The following is an 18478-nucleotide window of genomic DNA, read 5'->3' as shown; positions in this document are numbered from 1 at the left end:
TTCTAGTCGCTCGGGGTGTTCAGGCAATAAAGCCCAAAGACCAAACAGCTCAAGGTTTTCTGAACTGGGTGCTGCCATCTTTGTTCCAGGCTGAAAATGGCTGTGTTTGAAACCGCATACTTCTCCTACTACTCATACTAACTTTTTGAGTTAGTATGCGAGTTTGAGTAAGCGAGAAGTTCCCGGATGCATACTAGATTCTCTGAAATGTTGGATATGCATCCATACTCAAACTACCCAAGATGCAACGTAACGTGACGTCGCCGATCGTCATTTCCTGTCAAACGGCAGTTTCAAGCTAGCTACAACGAGGGTAGGTTCACTTCCTGTTTTCAAAACAAAAGCACCAATTGTATGGTAATGGCTTTCCCTATGATAAAAGGCAACGGGTATTTTATTTTGTGAAAATAACAGGAAGTGCGTTGCTCACTGCGGCTAGCTTCAGTAGCGCCGAATTCATGGGAACAAAATTGTAAATAGCCGGTATTTTGTCAGGTTTTCAACACGTTGGGGATCTAAACGACTACTTTCTCACCTGAAAATGTTTCAAATGTTGCTAAAGTTTACAGAGTTTAGAGCTTAAGGGAAATCAGCTTCAGGCCGGCTGATTTCGGCTCGGGCAGGAGCGAAATGCATTGTGGGTAAACGCTCTGCATATTGTCTGATCGATGAGTATGCAGTATGTAGTATGTAGTATGCAGTATGCGAGCAGGCAGCAGGTGATTGAAAGTGCAGGTAACAACCCTCCTGTTTTGGTTGGTGTTCAGAGAGATGTTGCTCTCATGTATTCCCCCCCCCCCCACCTTGTAGTCTCTGCTGATTTGGCTCTCCGTGTTCAGCAGGTGTCTGGTCTTCTCCAGTTCCTGGATGGTTTCGGCGTGGGCGGCTCTCATCTCTCTGACGGCACTCTCTGTGCTGCTGCTCGCCTCCTCCACGTCTGCCAGGAAGCCCAGGTCTCCGCTCCTCTGGGATTTACGCTTCTGAGGAGCCGACAGACAACAAGTCAAATCATTTCAGTTCAGTTCAGTCGACTTTATTAGTACCCGTAGGTAGATTTGTTCTGCAGAAAATAGGAGAAGGCATCTCACACACCTTATTAACAGACATTAATTTGACAGAGGACAGATCCAGAGGACAGTACAAAGACAGACATGGCAGGTACTCACTGAACAGGATAAAAGTAGATATTGCCCACAAGGCCAGGAACAATAAATAAAGGTTGAAACCAGGGTCAAGGTTTCTATAAATAGAATTAAGTAATAAATAAATTGTAAAATAGATCTCAGCAGTGCACTGGAAAAAATGCCCCTCCAAAAATAAGTAAGAAAAACAACAAATAAAAGACGTTTTTGCTTGAAATAAGCAAAAAAATCTGCCAATGGAACTAGTGAAAATCGGCTTGTCAAGATTTCTTGAAATAAGATGTGATATTTGGGACTTTTGAGATAAAGTTGATCTTGAAATTAGCTTAAAAACCTCTTCAAATGTAAAAAAAAAGCTTGTTTCATGTGAAATATGACTCAAAACAATTTGTTTTAGAGACTTTTTCATTTAACAAGATATTCCAGATGTATTGTCTTTAAACAAGTCCCTATATCTGGCTGAAATAGTACTTCGTTCGGCAGTTGTGTCTGATATTAAGTGTAATGAGATATTTTCACTAGAAATGAGACAAATATACTTGGTAAGACTTTGATTTTTTCCAGTGAGTGCGTTAGGTTTTATTTAAAAGAGCGACAGCAGCAGGAACAAAGCTGCTTCTACAGCGTGGGGTCCCGGTTCTCGGGACTTTAAATCTGAGTCCGGACGGCAGCAGCTGGAACTCGCTCAGGGACGGGAGGCGTCAGGATGGAGCCGGCGAGCCGCTGCATCTGCTTCATCTACAGCGACTCCAAGCCCAGCTGTGTTTCCCCGATCAGCCGACCTGACCCTTTAATAATCTGGCTGAGTGAACGCCTTTCTTTTAGGGACAAGTTTCCCAACCACGATGCAAGTGAAAAGGTTCAAATAGATTCGATAAAAGCACGATAAAACAGTGCCATCGTGGTCCTATCAATGTGGAAATGGGACGACTTCCAGCTGTGCAGTTCTCTTTAAAGGGACACTATGTAATAAATTAAGTCATTTATTAGCTCAAATCAACATATTCTTTCATAAATTAGTCCTCATTGGTGTAAAATTATCTCTGTAAAAAAGCTCACTTATCCTCCTGAGTGAAGAATAACTTGTCTGTATCTACATAGAGCGGGCAAGCTCTATGGAGGCTGCCATGTCCTTCCGGTCTATGAAAAACGACGAAGTGCCGAGAGGGACATAAAGCACTTCGAATCGCGTTTTCCCCAACCCCAGGCCTGCAAGCGGAAATGACGTCATTTTGACGTCACGTCCGCCGAATGGCTTATTACCGGCGCTAATGGTAAATAGATTTTATCTGGTAAATTATCCCACTAATAATGCATTGATTGTTACCAAACTTCTGCCGTAGTACACATAGGCTCTTAAAGGAGAATTCCGGCCATTTTACAAACATATCCCATCTGTTGGAGACCCAGGAAAGTTGGCCAAAGGGAAAACCGCAAGAAATTTTCATGCCCGCTGCGCAAAGTTGTCCAATTGCGCTGATTTCCATGAAAGCGGGCTCTATCGGGCAAGCGTTTAACCTTTCCTGAGGCTCTTAACGTGTATCAAAATACTTTTTACCGAATTGGCCGTGGTGTCAGTAGCAATACAATTCAACCCAGGGGCTAACCATACCGTTAGCTAGCACAGACATGATACATTTGGAGATTTCAAAAACAGCGCACCTACCTCTCTCAGCTTCAGTCATGTGACACATCATGACATCACGGCGAAAATGGATGTTGAAACGAGTCAGTTGTTCGATAGGAAACAATAACAAACATGGCAATGTGTAGTTCAGTTCTCGAGGGTCGTTTTTGGTGGACAAAAAGACAATTTTGGAATACTATAGTGTATGACTTCTGCGATCAATTTGTGCGCACGCCTGTGGAACACGGAAGCTGAGGAAGGTAAGTGCGCTGCTTTTGAAATCTCAAAATGTATAATGTCTGTGCTAGCTAATGGTATGATTAGCCCCTGGGTTGAATTGTATTGCTACTGACACCACGGCCAATTCGGTCAAAAGTATTTTGATACACGTTAAGAGCCTCAGGAAAGGTTAAACGCTTGCCCGATAGAGCCCGCTTTCATGGAAATCAGCGCAATTGGACAACTTTGCGCAGCGGGCATGACAATTTCTCACGGTTTTCCCTTTGGCAAACTGCCCTGGGTCTCCAACAGATGGGATATGTTTGTAAAATGGCCGGAATTCTCCTTTAACTCCCAAAACGAGATAGCAGATAGCAACTACACACTGCTGCTAATGCTACCGCTGCGTCAACGTCACTTCCGGTAACTCCCGGAATATGATTTGCACACCAAAGGCTATGTCTACTTATGTTATCTGACATGTTATCTGTCACCTGTATTTATAGTGTTATTGTATGTGTGTTATGTAATCCTTTGTACTGTGTGTCTTGATGTCTTTTTGTTTGTATGGACCTTGAGTCTGAAGCCATAGCTTCTTGAATCTTGACACATACCACCTGCCGTAGTTCAAGAAGTTGCAACGCACATTTGAAAACGCGAGGCGCTAGAGAGCAAATTCATTCGACTTTGCAAAATAAAACTGCACCACTAGATGGGGGAAGAAATTACAAAGTGTCCCTTTAGAGTTTAGGGTCGAGTCAAATCACACACAGCGATCATGAACCGAGAAGCTGCGTGCTTGATCCTCCACTTACTTTGATGAGCAGAAGCGCCTCTGTGAGTTCAGCCACGTTGTATTCACCCTCCTAAAGAGCACACAGAGAAGAGCATCAGGCAGCTGGTACTGAGCGACTCTCAGCTCATGTTTCATAACTGCAGCAGCTCACTCTGCTGTAGAACTTCAGCCGGTTGTTCAGCTCCTCCAGCTGCTGCTTCTGTTCCAGAAACTGGAACTGAAGTTTGGTGTTCTCTTCTGTCAGCCGCTCATTGTTCTCTGAAACACAATCACAGGGATAAGATCAAAGTGTTGAATCACTCTCAATTAGACTGGACCTGGAACCTCGGCTCTTTCTGCTGGGTCTTTACCCAGAGGGTCATAAGAGTAAGCGCCATGAAAAAATGTGTATAAATATGTGTTCTCTACAAGCAAAAAGGACAATATTATGGAAAAACTTTGGTAAACACGCTATCACTGTGTGGTTTAGGGAACTAACTTCTTGTTTACCTCTGGAAAAAAATCTCTTACACTCTCAAAGACCGACAGGAGGGATTTCATAATGTTTGGGTTCGCTTCATTAATTATATGAAGGACAATGACTCGTCACATCTGATGGACGGGCCTGGAACGGTATAGCAACTTCTGCGTGACTCAGTTCTTTCTTCCCCTGGACTATACAATATGATAATATATCTTCTGTGGACTCATGATTATGTGCCTTCATGGAGAAAGCTCTCTGACCGCCATGTTTGTGTTTCAGTCTGTTGGTACTGCTTTACGGACCAAGTGTGTACTGCATGAAAATTGGACCTGACGATGTATGTTGGTACACTTCTGCATTATTTTAAACTGCGTTCAAAAGAGTAATACATTTGCATCACAAAATCCTTCTCCATGAAAACGTCACAATCGCTTGGCCCTATTTTCTCTCCCTTCGTATCACTGCCTGCTGTGTAGACCGAAGTGCAGACCGAGCAGCAAACACCGTAACAGGCGCGGCAGGCGGCAGTGATACGAAGGGAGAGAAAATAGGGCCAAGCGATTGTGAGGTCTGACTTTTTCCTGGAGAACCATTTTGTGATGCAAATGTATTACTCTGTTGAACGCATATTGTTCTGAGAAGTAAAACGCTTTATTTTTTAAACCCCAGCCAACTAGCCGGACTACCTTCATCAACACCAAAACGAGGCTGGAACTCTGCTCACAGGACGCAGCGGGGGGTAAGAAGATGTTCAGAAATGATGTTGCTGATATGGGATGTCATACAGCTTCATGTCAAAAGAGGCGAACTGTCCCTTTAACATCCTTCTTCACAAGTGATCTTTGAATATTTGCATGTGCAGCAGGAGCACGTCCTTCATGCCAGACTAAACGACAGTCGTATCTGTTTTTTCTTAGAGGAAGTAAATCCGAGCTCAGCGCAGCAGGTGGAACGTGTCACAGATGTAAACTCACCCCTCTCAGCCTTGATTTTGTCCAGAATTTCATTTTTGTCGACGAGGTCGGCCTTCAGCGCCGTCTCCAGCTGAGTGATCTGTAACTTCAGCTGCTGCTCCTGAAGCTGCCACTTCTGCTGCTGAGATACATCGAAGGCGCTGCAAACACACCAACACAGGTACACTGAGCAGGTGACACACCTGAGCGCACGACACAACGAAACATATGTTGTTTGAATCAAGGATGGAGGAGCTGTGAAAGGAGACACTGAGCTCACCACTGTACAGAAAAGACATAAACACAGGGAACATACCCACAGCCTCCAGATTAGGGGGTCAGAAAAATGAGTTTGAGCTCCAGAGGATATTTCTATTTCAGTAACTAAGTAAGTAAAATCTTATTTGTATATTATTTGTTTCCATTAGCTTAGACACAGATCTGTGGGGCTCAGACAAGGACAAGACATCCAACTTTTAACAGAGTCTGAGCAGCTGAGAAACATGTTAAAGAGAAATACAGCTGAAAGTAGAGAAAATTAAATATTTAGTAGAAGAAAATGTAATTTTTTTTACAGTGAATTGCAACCATTTATGGACTTTCTGGTGACAATATAACCCCCCCTCTTTCTTTTCTTTTATTTATTTATTTTTCTACTATTTATGTAATTTATCTGTTATGTTTATGCGGACAGTTTAATTATCTTAAACAGACTGTCATAAATCCTTTTTCATTGTATAGTCTATTTGGCTATATCTATATCTATATATATAGATATAGATATATATCTATATATATATATTTTTTTTTCTGCAATCGTTTGTTCTTAAAACATAAAAATATAATCTAAATCTAAGGATCTATACAAACATGTTTAATAACCACATTGTTGTATACCGCTATATGTAAGTGCCTCTGTTACTCTTGTATACACATCAATAAAAAATATTAAACAAAAAAAAAAGAAAAGAGATATACAGCTGAAAGTAGAGAAAATTAAATATTCAGTAGAAGAAAATGTAAAAATTTTACAGTGAATGACAACCATTTATGGACTTTCTGGTGACAATATAACCGACCCTGCCTCTTTCTTTTCTTTTATTTATTTATTTATTTATTTATTCTACTATTTATGTAATTGATCTGTTATGTTTATGCGGACAGTTTAATCATCTTAGACCATGTCATAAATCGTTTTTCATTGTATAGTCTATTTGGCCTTTTTTTTTCTGCAATCGTTTGTTCTTAAAACATAAAAGTATAATCTAAATCTAAGGATCTATACAAACATGTTTAATGACCACACTATTGTATACCGCTATATGTAAGTGCCTCTGTTACTCTTGTATACACATCAATAAAAAATATTAAACAAAAAAAAAAAAAAGGAAAGAGAAATACAGCTGAATGTCATCTGCATAGTGGGAGGATATGTCCTTAAAGAGGAAGCAGATATAACAGGAACAATAAAGGTCCCAGAACTGAACCCTGTGGGACACCGTAGAAAAGAGAAGTGGAAGATCTGGACGCAGACATGACGTCCCCTGTAATGAAACAGCATGTTTGCAGCAGCTTCACCTTCCTGCAGAGGAGGAGCAGCACCAACTTGAAACAAACACCTGCTCACCTGTTCAGCAGGTTCTTGTTGTTGTCCCTCAGCAGGTCATTCTCCTGCTCCAGCTCACTGATCCGGTCCTGCAACTGTAAGTAAACAGGACACAGTAAGGAGACCACAGCAGCAGCCTCTGAACACTCAGCAGATGGAGGTACAACTGCTTCACCTGCTCCATCTGGGCCTTGGTGATGTTCATCCCCTGCAGCCGCCGCTCCAGCTCCAAACTCTTCAGCCGCTCGTCTTTTAGCTGAGCCGACATCATGTCCACCCTCGTCATCGCAGCGTCGTGGCTGGCCTTCAGAGTCTGCTGAGCCTGGAAACACACAGGTGGCGTCTTCTTCATGCTGCAGTCACAGTTTTATTAATCATGAATGTGAAACTGAATCCTACTCTGGGGCTCTGGTTCTGGTTTAGTTCAGTCAGACCAATTCCAACTTTGTGAACTCCATGTTTGCCCTCCAGAACCAGTGTAGCTTCATGAGGAGCAGCAGGGGAGGAACACGAGCTCAGAGCTTCTTGTTACCTGAAATGTTGTGTTATTAACAGATGTGAAAAGGACTTCAGGCTAAATGACATGTGGTCTGAGATTTAAAGGACTTTGAAGTAGGATAAAATTCCTGAGTTTGTGAAATCTGAATCTGATGGAAAAGATCAAACATTCACCTGCTTCCCTCCATCTCAGACTGTGGAAGTTGTTTCTATTTAGCTGATGTGTTGCCTGCTGCGAAAGCAGAGAAAGCAGAGAAAGCAGGGAAAGCAGGGAAAGCAGGGAAAGCAGAGAAAGCAGGGAAAGCAGAGAAAGCAGAGAAAGCAGGGAAAGCAGGGAAAGCAGAGAAAGCAGAGAAAGCAGAGAAAGCAGAGAAAGCAGAGAAAGCAGGGAAAGCAGAGAAAGCAGAGAAAGCAGGGAAAGCAGGGAAAGCAGAGAAAGCAGAGAAAGCAGAGAAAGCAGGGAAAGCAGAGAAAGCAGAGAAAGCAGGGAAAGCAGAGAAAGCAGGGAAAGCAGAGAAAGCAGAGAAAGCAGAGAAAGCAGAGAAAGCAGAGAAAGCAGAGAAAGCAGGGAAAGCAGGGAAAGCAGAGAAAGCAGAGAAAGCAGAGAAAGCAGGGAAAGCTAGCCTAGCAAGCCCGACCTGTACAGCAAAAACCTGTAGATGGGTCTAGTGACGCTGGATAGCAGTGTGGGCGGGATAAACGGCTGTCTGTCAAGTTCAACGCCACGCAATAGGATGGCGCAACAACCAATCAGAGCGATGAAGAAGTTTTACGTAGTCAACGCGACGTGGTTTGTAGTCTATGGCCTGAAAAGCTGATTTATCTTAAGCTCTAAACTCTGTAAACTTTAGCAACATTTGAAACATTTTCAGGCGAGAAAGTAGTCGTTTAGACCCCCAAGGTGTTGAAAACCTGACAAAATACCGGCTGTTTACAATTTTGTTCCCACGAATTCAGCGGTACCAAAGCTAGCCGCAGTGAGCTAACGCACTTCTCGTTTTGCCGTTTTGACTCCTCTCGTCCCGTTAACGGAATTTGACCGTTCAAATGCCTTACCGGAGAGTTTTGTCAGCTCTGAGACGAAGATCGGCCCGCCGTCTTCGGTACATCATGCTCGCATTCGACTGGGGAAAGCCTGTTCGCCGGGCGCAGCCATTGTTTACCTCTCTCTGGAACTTTTTTATTTTTTTATTTTTTTAACCTCTCTCTGGAACTACACACTGAAACGTCGCACCTCTGTCGTCACTAGGTAGCCCGGCCTCCGACCCCGCTCCTCACGATTTGATTGGCTCGATTAAGTTTTGATTTGGAACCTCGCAAAACGACCACAAGTGACAATGCTAGCCCCGCAGCAAATTCCATTTGCGGCCGCTAGGGGCGTCTAGATTTCTAGGCTAAGAGAAAGCAGTATTGACTTCCTGCTGCAGGACTCAGCCAGGAGGAGGATGGTGAACATCTCACCTCTTGCAGCTGCAGAAATCGACCCCCCAGCTCCGTCAGGGTGTTGGATCTGTCAGCCAGCTGCTTCTGCTGTTTGATCATCGACACGTTGCTGTTGACATGTGACCTGAGAGGAAGAAGAACGCAGGTGTGTGTGGTTGTAAATCCTCCCGTGTGTCAGCAGACAGCAACACGATGAACCGTACCTCACAGTGGAGTTTTGCTCCTGTCGGACCTGCAGGAGTCTCTCCTCGTACTCCACCTCCCTCTTCCTCAGCTCCTCCCTCAGCAGCTCCAAGGCTCCTTCCAGCTCCTCCACGTGGCTCCTCTGGGACTCGATCACGTTCTCTCTGGTACATAAAGTAACCTTTAGTTAAAGGACTTCACTTCCTGAACCCATTCTGAACCACTCAGGCTCTGCTCCCTCCCTCCATCCTCCCTGATGATGGAGCTCTCCACCCAATCTGAGCCCAGATGGAGCTGATGTCTGCTGATTGTATTCATGATCTCCTTCTTTCAGTCACAGTTCAGGACCGTAGCTCATCGCCTTCAGCTCAGCTCCCTTACAGACCGGTATAACGTTATGGGTCATTACACTGACTGCATCTGCCATTAAGTCATGGGCTGTGTTCGAAACCGCATACTACATACTACATACTGCATACTGCATACTACATACTACATACTGCATATTGCATACTTACATACTACATACTGCATACTGCATACTGCATACTGCATACTACATACTGCATACTACATACTGCATACTGCATACTGCATACTGCATACTACATACTGCATACTGCATACTACATACTGCATACTGCATACTACATACTGCATACTGCATACTACATACTGCATACTACATACTGCATATTACATACTGCATACTACATACTGCATATTACATACTGCATACTACATACTGCATACTACATACTGCATACTACATACTGCATACTGCATACTACATACTGCATACTATATACTACATACTACATACTACATACTTACATACTGCATACTACATACTGCATACTACATACTTATATACTGCATACTACATACTGCATACTGCATACTACATACTGCATACTGCATACTTACATACTGCATACTACATACTGCATACTACATACTTATATACTGCATACTACATACTGCATACTTACATACTGCATACTACATACTGCATACTACATACTGCATACTACATACTGCATACTGCATACTGCATACTGCATACTACATACTGCATACTACATACTGCATACTGCATACTGGATACTACATACTGCATACTACCTACTACATACTGCATACTGCATACTACATACTGCATACTACCTACTACATACTGCATACTACATACTGCATACTACATACTACATACTGTATGCTACATACTGCATACTACATACTACATACTGCATACTACATATTACATACTGCATACTACATACTACATACTGCATATTACATACTGCATACTACATAATGCATATTACATACTGCATACTGCATATTACATACTGCATACTGCATATTACATACTGCATATTACATACTACATACTGCATACTACATGCTGCATACTACATACTGCATATTACATACTGCATACTGCATACTACATACTGCATACTACATACTGCATATTACATACTGCATACTGCATATTACATACTGCATACCGCATATTACATACTGCATACTACATACTGCATATTACATACTACATACTGCATACTGCATATTGCATACTTACATACTGCATACTGCATACTACATACTGCATACTACATACTGCATACTACATACTGCATACTACATACTGCATACTACATACTTATATACTGCATACTGCATACTACATACTCATCGATAAGACAGTACGCAGAGCGTTTACCCACAATGCATTTCGCTCCTGCCCGAGCCGAAATCAGCCGGCCTGAAGCTGATTTCCCTTAAGCGCTAAACTCTGTAAACTTTAGCAACATTTGAAACATTTTCAGGTGAGAAAGTAGTCGTTTAGATCCCCAACGTGTTGAAAACCTGACAAAATACCGGCTATTTACAATTTTGTTCCCACGAATTCGGCGCTACTAAAGCTAGCCGTAGCGAGCAACGCACTTCTGGTTATTTTCACAAAATAAAATACCCGTTGCCTTTTATCATAGGGAAAGCCATTACCATACAATTGGTGCTTTTGTTTTGAAAACAGGAAGTGAACCTACCCTCGTTGTAGCTACCTTGAAACTGCCGTTTTGACAGGAAATGACGATCGGCGACGTCACGTTACGTTGCATCTTGGGTAGTTTGAGTATGAGTAGTAACCTCATGATGCATACCCAACATTTCAGAGAATCTAGTATGCATCCGGGAACTTCTCGCTTACTCAAACTCGCATACTAACTCAAAAAGTTAGTATGAGTAGTAGGAGAAGTATGCGGTTTCGAACACAGCCATGGACCTGCTGCCAGATAAATAAAGCTACATATCATCTCCCGCTGTCTGACACCCACGCAGCTCTCTGACATGCAGGGAGAAGTTAAACCAGCTTTAGAAGATAAAGGAAACTTCCACTCACCGGTTGCGGATCTCGGCCCTTGCCTCCTCCAGCAGGCTGTGTCCATATCGAGGAAGCTGGCCGGTCGGAGGTCTCGCACCTCCGTCCAAACTCCTCAAACCTGCAGGAGACAAATTCAGGCTCTCTGTTCACAGAGGACTTTAAGAGAATCAACACGGATGTAAGCGGTCGAACGCATGAAACAGGAAGCAGCGCGAGCATGGAGACGTCACTGACATGAGGATGTCTTCTCTCACAGGTCGAGTGGACGACTTCATGTCTGAAAAGCGTGAAGTCTGAGACGTGTCAAAAGAACCAAGGCTGTGTTCGATACCGCATACTTCTCTTACTACTCATACTAACTTTTTGAGTTAGTATGCGAGTTTGAGTAAGCGAGAAGTACCCGGATGCATACTAGATTCTCTAAATGTTGGGTATGCATCATGAGGTTACTACTCATACTCAAACTACCCAAGATGCAACGTAACGTGACGTCGCCGATCGTCATTTCCTGTCAAAACGGCAGTTTCAAGCTAGCTACAACGAGGGTAGGTTCACTTCCTGTTTTCAAAACAAAAGCACCAATTGTATGGTAATGGCTTTCCCTATGATAAAAGGCAACGGGTATTTTATTTTGTGAAAATAACCGGAAGTGCGTTAGCTCACTGCGGCTAGCTTCAGTAGCGCCGAATTCGTGGGAACAAAATTGTAAACAGCCGGTATTTTGTCAGGTTTTCAACACGTTGGGGATCTAAACGACTACTTTCTCACCTGAAAATGTTTCAAATGTTGCTAAAGTTTACAGAGTTTAGAGCTTAAGAGAAATTAGCTTCAGGCCGGCTGATTTTGGCTCGGGCAGGAGCGAAATGCATTGTGGGTAAACGCTCTGCATACTGTCTGATCGATGAGTATGCAGTATGGTAGTATGTAGTATGTAGTATATAGTATGTAGTATGCAGTATGCAGTATGCAGTATGTAGTATGCAGTATGCAGTATGCGGTATTCAGTATGCAGTATGCAGTATGCAGTATTCAGTATTCAGTATGCAGTATTCAGTATGCAGTATGCAGTATGCAGTATGCAGTATGCAGTATGCGGTTTCGAACACAGCCAAAGAGTCTGAGCACTGAATTGGCGCCTGGACTCACTTCTGGGTCGCATCGGAGACGGAGACGAAGTGTCGTCTCGCAGCTTCTTCGTGCCAGAGTTGATCCGTGAGTGCACGTGTCCGTGCGGCGTCTGCCTCCGGCTCTGCGTGCTGATCAGCTGCTGCTTGGCCACCAGGAGGCGCTGTTTCAGCCTCTCGTTCTCAGCCTCCTGACCCCGGACTTTCTCCTGGAGCTCCTCCATCATCTCCTCCATCTCTACGTCTCTAACCCTGGGGGCCGGCTGCGCCCCCCCCGCCACCAGCTGCTCCATTCGGCCCCGGTCCTTCACCAGTCGCATCAGCTTCGTACCCAGCCTGAAGAGGGCAGAAGCAGGACAAGAGTGAGTCACCAACTGATGGTTACAGAGGCGGAAGTTCAGCTTATTCTTCATCTGCAGCTCATCCAGAACACTGCTGCTGGAGTTTTAACTCGGACTAAGAGATCTGAACACACCACAGCAGCTTTAAAATCTTTACTCTGGCTTCCAGTCAGTCACAGAATAGATTTTAAAAGCCTGCTGATCAAATTTATTTGTAGCACATTTCATGTACAAAACAATTCAAAGTGCTTCACATGAAATAAAAGCATTGCAGCAGGGAGTGGAAGAAGCATTAAAAATACATAAAACAATATAAAGAGAAACAAATAAAATAATTTAAATGAATTTAAAAACAAGCAACAGTCCAGATAAGTTCAAAGATAGCGTGCAGATTTCATGCATAGACACATGAGAACAGAAATGTCTTTAACCTGGATTTAAAAATGTCTCCATTTGGTGAAAGTTTAATCTCCACTGGCAGTTTGTTCCACTTGTTTGCAGCATAACAGCTAAATGCTGCTTCTCCATGTTTAGTCTGGACTCTGGACTGGACCAGCCGACCTGAGTCCTTGGATCTAAGAGCTCTGCTGGCTTTATATTCTCTGAACAGATCACAGATGCATTCTGGGCCTAAACTGTTCTGGGATTTGTAAACCATCAGCAGGCTTTTAAAATCTATTCTGTGACTGACTGAGTATTATGTTTTGTTTTACTTTTACTTGTCTTTAAACTAATGCTGCGACTTTTTGTATGGAAGTTGAATGAAGATATACACATGTAAAGGTTGTTTGTAAAAGTGTTAAAAACTGAAAATAACAATAATGTGGTAAAAAAAAAAAAAATGTGCGCCTGGATTCTGATGGAACTGCTCGTGTTGCCAGCAGCGCTCAGGAACGAGCTTCTTCTGTATGGATTTAGACTCACTTCTTGATCTTTTCATCTTGTCTGTGAATGTGCTGTTTGAGCTGCAGCGTCTCCTCATTGAGACGCAGGTACCGGTCCTCCAGCTCCTCCCTGGACATCCGCGAGATGTCCTGTCGTGTTCGATCATGCAGATACACCAACGGATCTGTCCGCAGGGACACATAAAACAAGGCTTTTACAGTGAGGGAATAAACTGCAGTTCCACCGGAAGCTAACAGCGTTTCTGGGGACTTTAAAGAGAAAAGTGAACCCAATATGAACGTGGATTTATCTGCTATGTTGGCATGTTACTGCACACAGAAAATAGATCTAAAGAGATAAATACGTGTGATGCAGTTTACAAGAATTAGATCACAAAAATGCCTGAAAGTCAATCCTACATAAGTACCTGAGGTGGTTTTTTTTATAACATTTGGTCTTCATCTAAATAGTTTCATTAAGAACAGAAAATAGAATAGAAATAGAAAAATACTTTATTCATCCCCCAATGGGGGAAATTCAAATTAGTCAAGTAGCTCAAAAAAATTATTAACATTTACAATGATTGTATATTAACAACAACAATATAAATACCAATTCTATTAAAAATACTACTACTAACAAATAATAATGATGATAATAATAATAAATGACTAAATAAATTAAAAAAAAAAAATCAATCAATCAATTTGAGAAAACTCACTGTTAAAAAGCCTTATGGCTGTGGGAAAAAAGGACCTGAGATGAGCCTCTCACTGCAGCTAAATAACGTCTAAATAATGTCTTATTGTATTGTTGTAAGAATACATGACGATAATTGCCTTAAAGTGTTTGGTTTTCATCCAGTTCCACTCACATCTTTTATAATTAAGTTTTATGTAGTGAAAATGCAGCCATAAAAACACCAAACACTCAGGCAGCAGGCAGCAGAAACACACCTGGAGCAGCGGCTGTGAGCCGGGACATGTTGGCCGCGTTGTCTCTGACTGGAACGTCTGCAGCCGTCTCATCCAGCAGGGAGGACATGTCTCAGTCTGAAAACACAGTTCCCTCGTTAAATCCTCCACGTTCTATGTGCGTGCGCTGCTCCATTCACGGCTTTACGAGAACTCAGAGAAAAGTGGGAGAGAGAACTGACCGTCACAATCAATGCTGCTGACTGGGAAAGTATATGGACTCAGTTTGTAACCGCGTCAAATCAATACAGATGAAGATTTTGCACAGGATGCATATATCCCCTAATCGCAGACACAAGTTCAACCCTAGTTTGTGTCCAATGTGTCCAAAATGTAAAACATAAATTGGCTCTAACTCACTGTCTTTGGTCCTGCCATAAGCTGCAGAAACATTAGTCTCATGCTTTAACAGAAATTGAAAAGATGCTGGGATTAAAGCTGGGGATGGACCCACTGTCTCTTATATTGGGCCTTCCTGCTAAAGGTATGAGGTTAACAGATCAAAGACTGTTTTGTGTTCTCACATTTGCAGCGAGGAAGAATATCTTATTGCAGTGGATTAGCAATACGGAACCAAATGTTAAGGGACGGCACAAAGGGCTGTTTGAGTTGGTGCCTCTGGAATACTTGACTTGCTCATCACATTCAAACTCCAACCAATTTTATGAGGTTTGGAAACCTTATTTGAATTACTTGGACCCCAATGTATCTTCCACTCTTTTACAGGGATTCCCTGGAAGGTCATAAAAACGGGACACATTCTTCTTTTCGTTTATTTACCCATTTATGTACTTTTTTTTTTACTGTCTTTATCTACATGGATACTGATTGTGTGTAAATGAGTCCTTGTGTGTTGTGTTGGAGTTTTGTGTTTGTTTATGTTGAAAAAGGAAAACTAATAAACACATTTAAAAAAAAAAAATCCTCCACTTTCAACACTTTCAGCAGCCGGCGTGTCGTCTCTTAGAGCTGCGTCACTCAGTAAAAATACATCTGCTGCTTTCATACAGAAAGAGGTCTCCATCAGTGGTTTGGGCTGCTGTTTCTGTAGCTTAGCAACAGCTCGGCTGATGATGTCACACACAGCGTCAGCAGGTAACTGATGAAGTCACACGCAGCGTCAGCAGGTAACTGATGATGTCACACTCAGCGTCAGCAGGTAACTGATGAAGTCACACGCAGCGTCAGCAGGTAACTGATGATGTCACACAAAGCGTCAGCAGGTAACTGATGAAGTCACACGCAGCGTCAGCAGGTAACTGATGAAGTCACACACAGCGTCAGCAGGTAACTGATGAAGTCACACGCAGCGTCAGCAGGTAACTGATGATGTCACACACAGCGTCAGCAGGTAACTGATGAAGTCACACGCAGCGTCAGCAGGTAACTGATGAAGTCACACGCAGCGTCAGCAGGTAACTGCTGATGTCACACGCAGCGTCAGCAGGTAACTGATGAAGTCACACGCAGCGTCAGCAGGTAACTGCTGATGAAGTCACACGCAGCGTCAGCAGGTAACTGATGATGTCACACGCAGCGTCAGCAGGTAACTGATGATGTCACACGCAGCGTCAGCAGGTAACTGATGATGTCACACACAGCGTCAGCAGGTAACTGATGAAGTCACACGCAGCGTCAGCAGGTAACTGATGATGTCACACGCAGCGTCAGCAGGTAACTGATGATTGTGTTGTGACTGAAAGGTTAATTCTACTCTGACTTAATTCTTTTACTAGAGAGTTTTATATTTTCATGATAAAAAAAATCTCAGAAATTCTTCTTTTAAAGGGCCATCAATGCAGTTTAAACGACCCAAACGATACAGTGAGGGACTCCAGTCAGTAGTTTGTGACTGACAGGTTATTTCTGACTGAGACTGGCTGGATTTCACTGTGAAACATGGCTCACAGATCACACCTTACACAGCACCTTCATGACCGGCTATTTTTAAGAGTACATCTTAAGACAACGACGTCCAACAGCAGGCAGTTAGCCGGCTCCACGCTTCAATATTTCACTGAATACAAACAGTTTAATCGTTTCATATAAAGCGAAGCATTTTAAAATCATGTCTGACTACAGCCACCTCCAGTAACGAGCACAAAATCTGCCGAAATACAACACTTGGACTCCTCTAAGATTCATGTACGTTAAATAAAAAGGTTCGTTGTGATTTATCTCCGATCAAATTTCAAACTAGCATCAAGCTAGCAGCAGCGGCGGCTAACGGAGGTGAACGGTCCGACTTCTTTTTAAAAATACGACCCTTTAATCACTGCTTCAACACACATGACTTCAGACTTCACTACATTGTTCCTACCTAATATTTTTCCGCTTACTTTTTAAACACTTATTACCTTTTAAGATGACTTTATTTCTTCCCGAGTGACGGTTGCTACTGAAAACAACTGTTCGTGATGTCGCTATGGTGCAACTACGCATGCGTTAAACGAAAAGCCCCACGGGAAATGTAGTTTTCCTGGCATGAGGGCAGTTTCAGGGCAACTTCTTGTTATTTAATTCCTCCAAACAGGTTTTGCGTTCAAAAATAGTGACTTAAAGTTAGTTGGAACACTAAAACTGAACTGGAAAACCAAGTTTATCACTTTACTGTCTGTGAATAAGGCTGTTTTTCTATTCATTTATGGATTTCTATGTAAATTTCCACCGCAATTCTCCCTCATCTCTTGTGTTTTCCATCATGTTTAACCCATGACAACCTGACAGTCGGAGGACTTTGTCTGACCCGACTTTACATGTGGGCTTATACATGAGCAGCTAAGTGGAGAGATGGCTCGTGGCTTCCTCGCAGAGAATTTGACAGGAATGCTGTCAGGCCTTTCCTGAACTGGCGATGGATCTAATCTAGCATCCTGAGATGAGTGACCCGGCTGGACAGAATGAGTTCACTCCACGTGTCAGCAGCCGCTGGGCCGTGACAGTCTCTCATCACTGCTGCTTCTTCCAGCCGTAACCTTTGACCCCTTCCCCCTCCGCGTCTCTCAGGGCGAGCCGGCGGCCGCGGCGGAGTCTGTCAGCGAGTCGGCCTGTTGTTGGGATCTCTGACGCCTGCCGACCTTTTGTTCAACAGGCCGTGCCTGCATCTGTGCAGCAACTGTCAAGCACATGATCAGACGAGCATGGAGGCCCCTCTCACCATCATCCCACCCCTCTATTGTAATATAGGCAGATTTTCCCAGAGCACTCGCTGTCGTAGCTTCCCTTCACGGTATTCAGATGAGGCCACGGGTGGAGGGTCAGACTCTGAGTGGAGCTGTTTAAGAGGAAAAACTGAAGATACAGACACGCAGAGTCTGAAAGAGATGCAAGAAGAGTTTATTTAACAGGTTTTCTGGGCCAATCTATCCATGTGTTCATCTAAATGTCTAATCCAGAGAAACTCATTGCGCGGCTCCTCAAGCTTTAATTGGTGGCTTGCACTCGCATAGTAGCTTATAACAATATGGTAAGGATAACAATCATTTTTTTCGCTTAAACCACCGTCACACTTGACCGCAGAGCACGCTAGCTCCTTTAGCCAGCGTGAGATGCAGGCACAATGGATCGGTTTTTAATTAAAAAAGGGCAAAAACCAGCACAAACACCATGCTCATCCTGAATGTCTCACTATGATTAAAACAACAAACTTGTGGGATGTTTTATATGTAGAAATGCATATTTGCAAAAAGGGGACTTTAGTATGTTGTCGTAAAAGTGGCTCTTCCCTTGATTTTGCTGCCAATGTGACTTTACGAGAACTCAGAGAAAAGTGGGAGAGAGAACTGACCGTCACAATCAATGGTGCTGACTGGGAAAGTATATGGACTCAGTT

The 18478-nt window shown here is 43.1% G+C and overlaps 1 protein-coding gene across 1 annotated transcript in view; it reads right to left on the bottom strand.

Moving 5' to 3' along the window:
• Positions 1 to 17072, bottom strand: part of rpgrip1l (RPGRIP1 like) — a 46975-nt gene extending 29903 nt beyond the window's left edge. Inside the window, exons 1-13 of the mRNA XM_075470727.1 lie at positions 17004 to 17072; positions 14629 to 14799; positions 13712 to 13856; positions 12469 to 12782; positions 11341 to 11440; positions 8951 to 9094; positions 8766 to 8871; positions 6982 to 7128; positions 6828 to 6901; positions 5222 to 5361; positions 3936 to 4042; positions 3804 to 3854; positions 804 to 980 (exon numbers count right to left, since the gene is read on the bottom strand). Of these exons, the coding sequence (XP_075326842.1) occupies positions 804 to 980; positions 3804 to 3854; positions 3936 to 4042; positions 5222 to 5361; positions 6828 to 6901; positions 6982 to 7128; positions 8766 to 8871; positions 8951 to 9094; positions 11341 to 11440; positions 12469 to 12782; positions 13712 to 13856; positions 14629 to 14716 (1593 nt within the window). The 5' untranslated portion in view covers positions 14717 to 14799; positions 17004 to 17072. The remainder of the gene's footprint in view (positions 1 to 803; positions 981 to 3803; positions 3855 to 3935; positions 4043 to 5221; positions 5362 to 6827; positions 6902 to 6981; positions 7129 to 8765; positions 8872 to 8950; positions 9095 to 11340; positions 11441 to 12468; positions 12783 to 13711; positions 13857 to 14628; positions 14800 to 17003) is intronic.
• Between the last annotated feature and the right edge of the window lie 1406 nt (positions 17073 to 18478).

The sequence above is a fragment of the Odontesthes bonariensis genome, chromosome 7 (genome assembly GCF_027942865.1).
Source record: "Odontesthes bonariensis isolate fOdoBon6 chromosome 7, fOdoBon6.hap1, whole genome shotgun sequence".
NCBI classification, from domain to species: domain Eukaryota; kingdom Metazoa; phylum Chordata; class Actinopteri; order Atheriniformes; family Atherinopsidae; genus Odontesthes; species Odontesthes bonariensis.
This window is presented reverse-complemented; position numbering and strand designations above follow the sequence as displayed.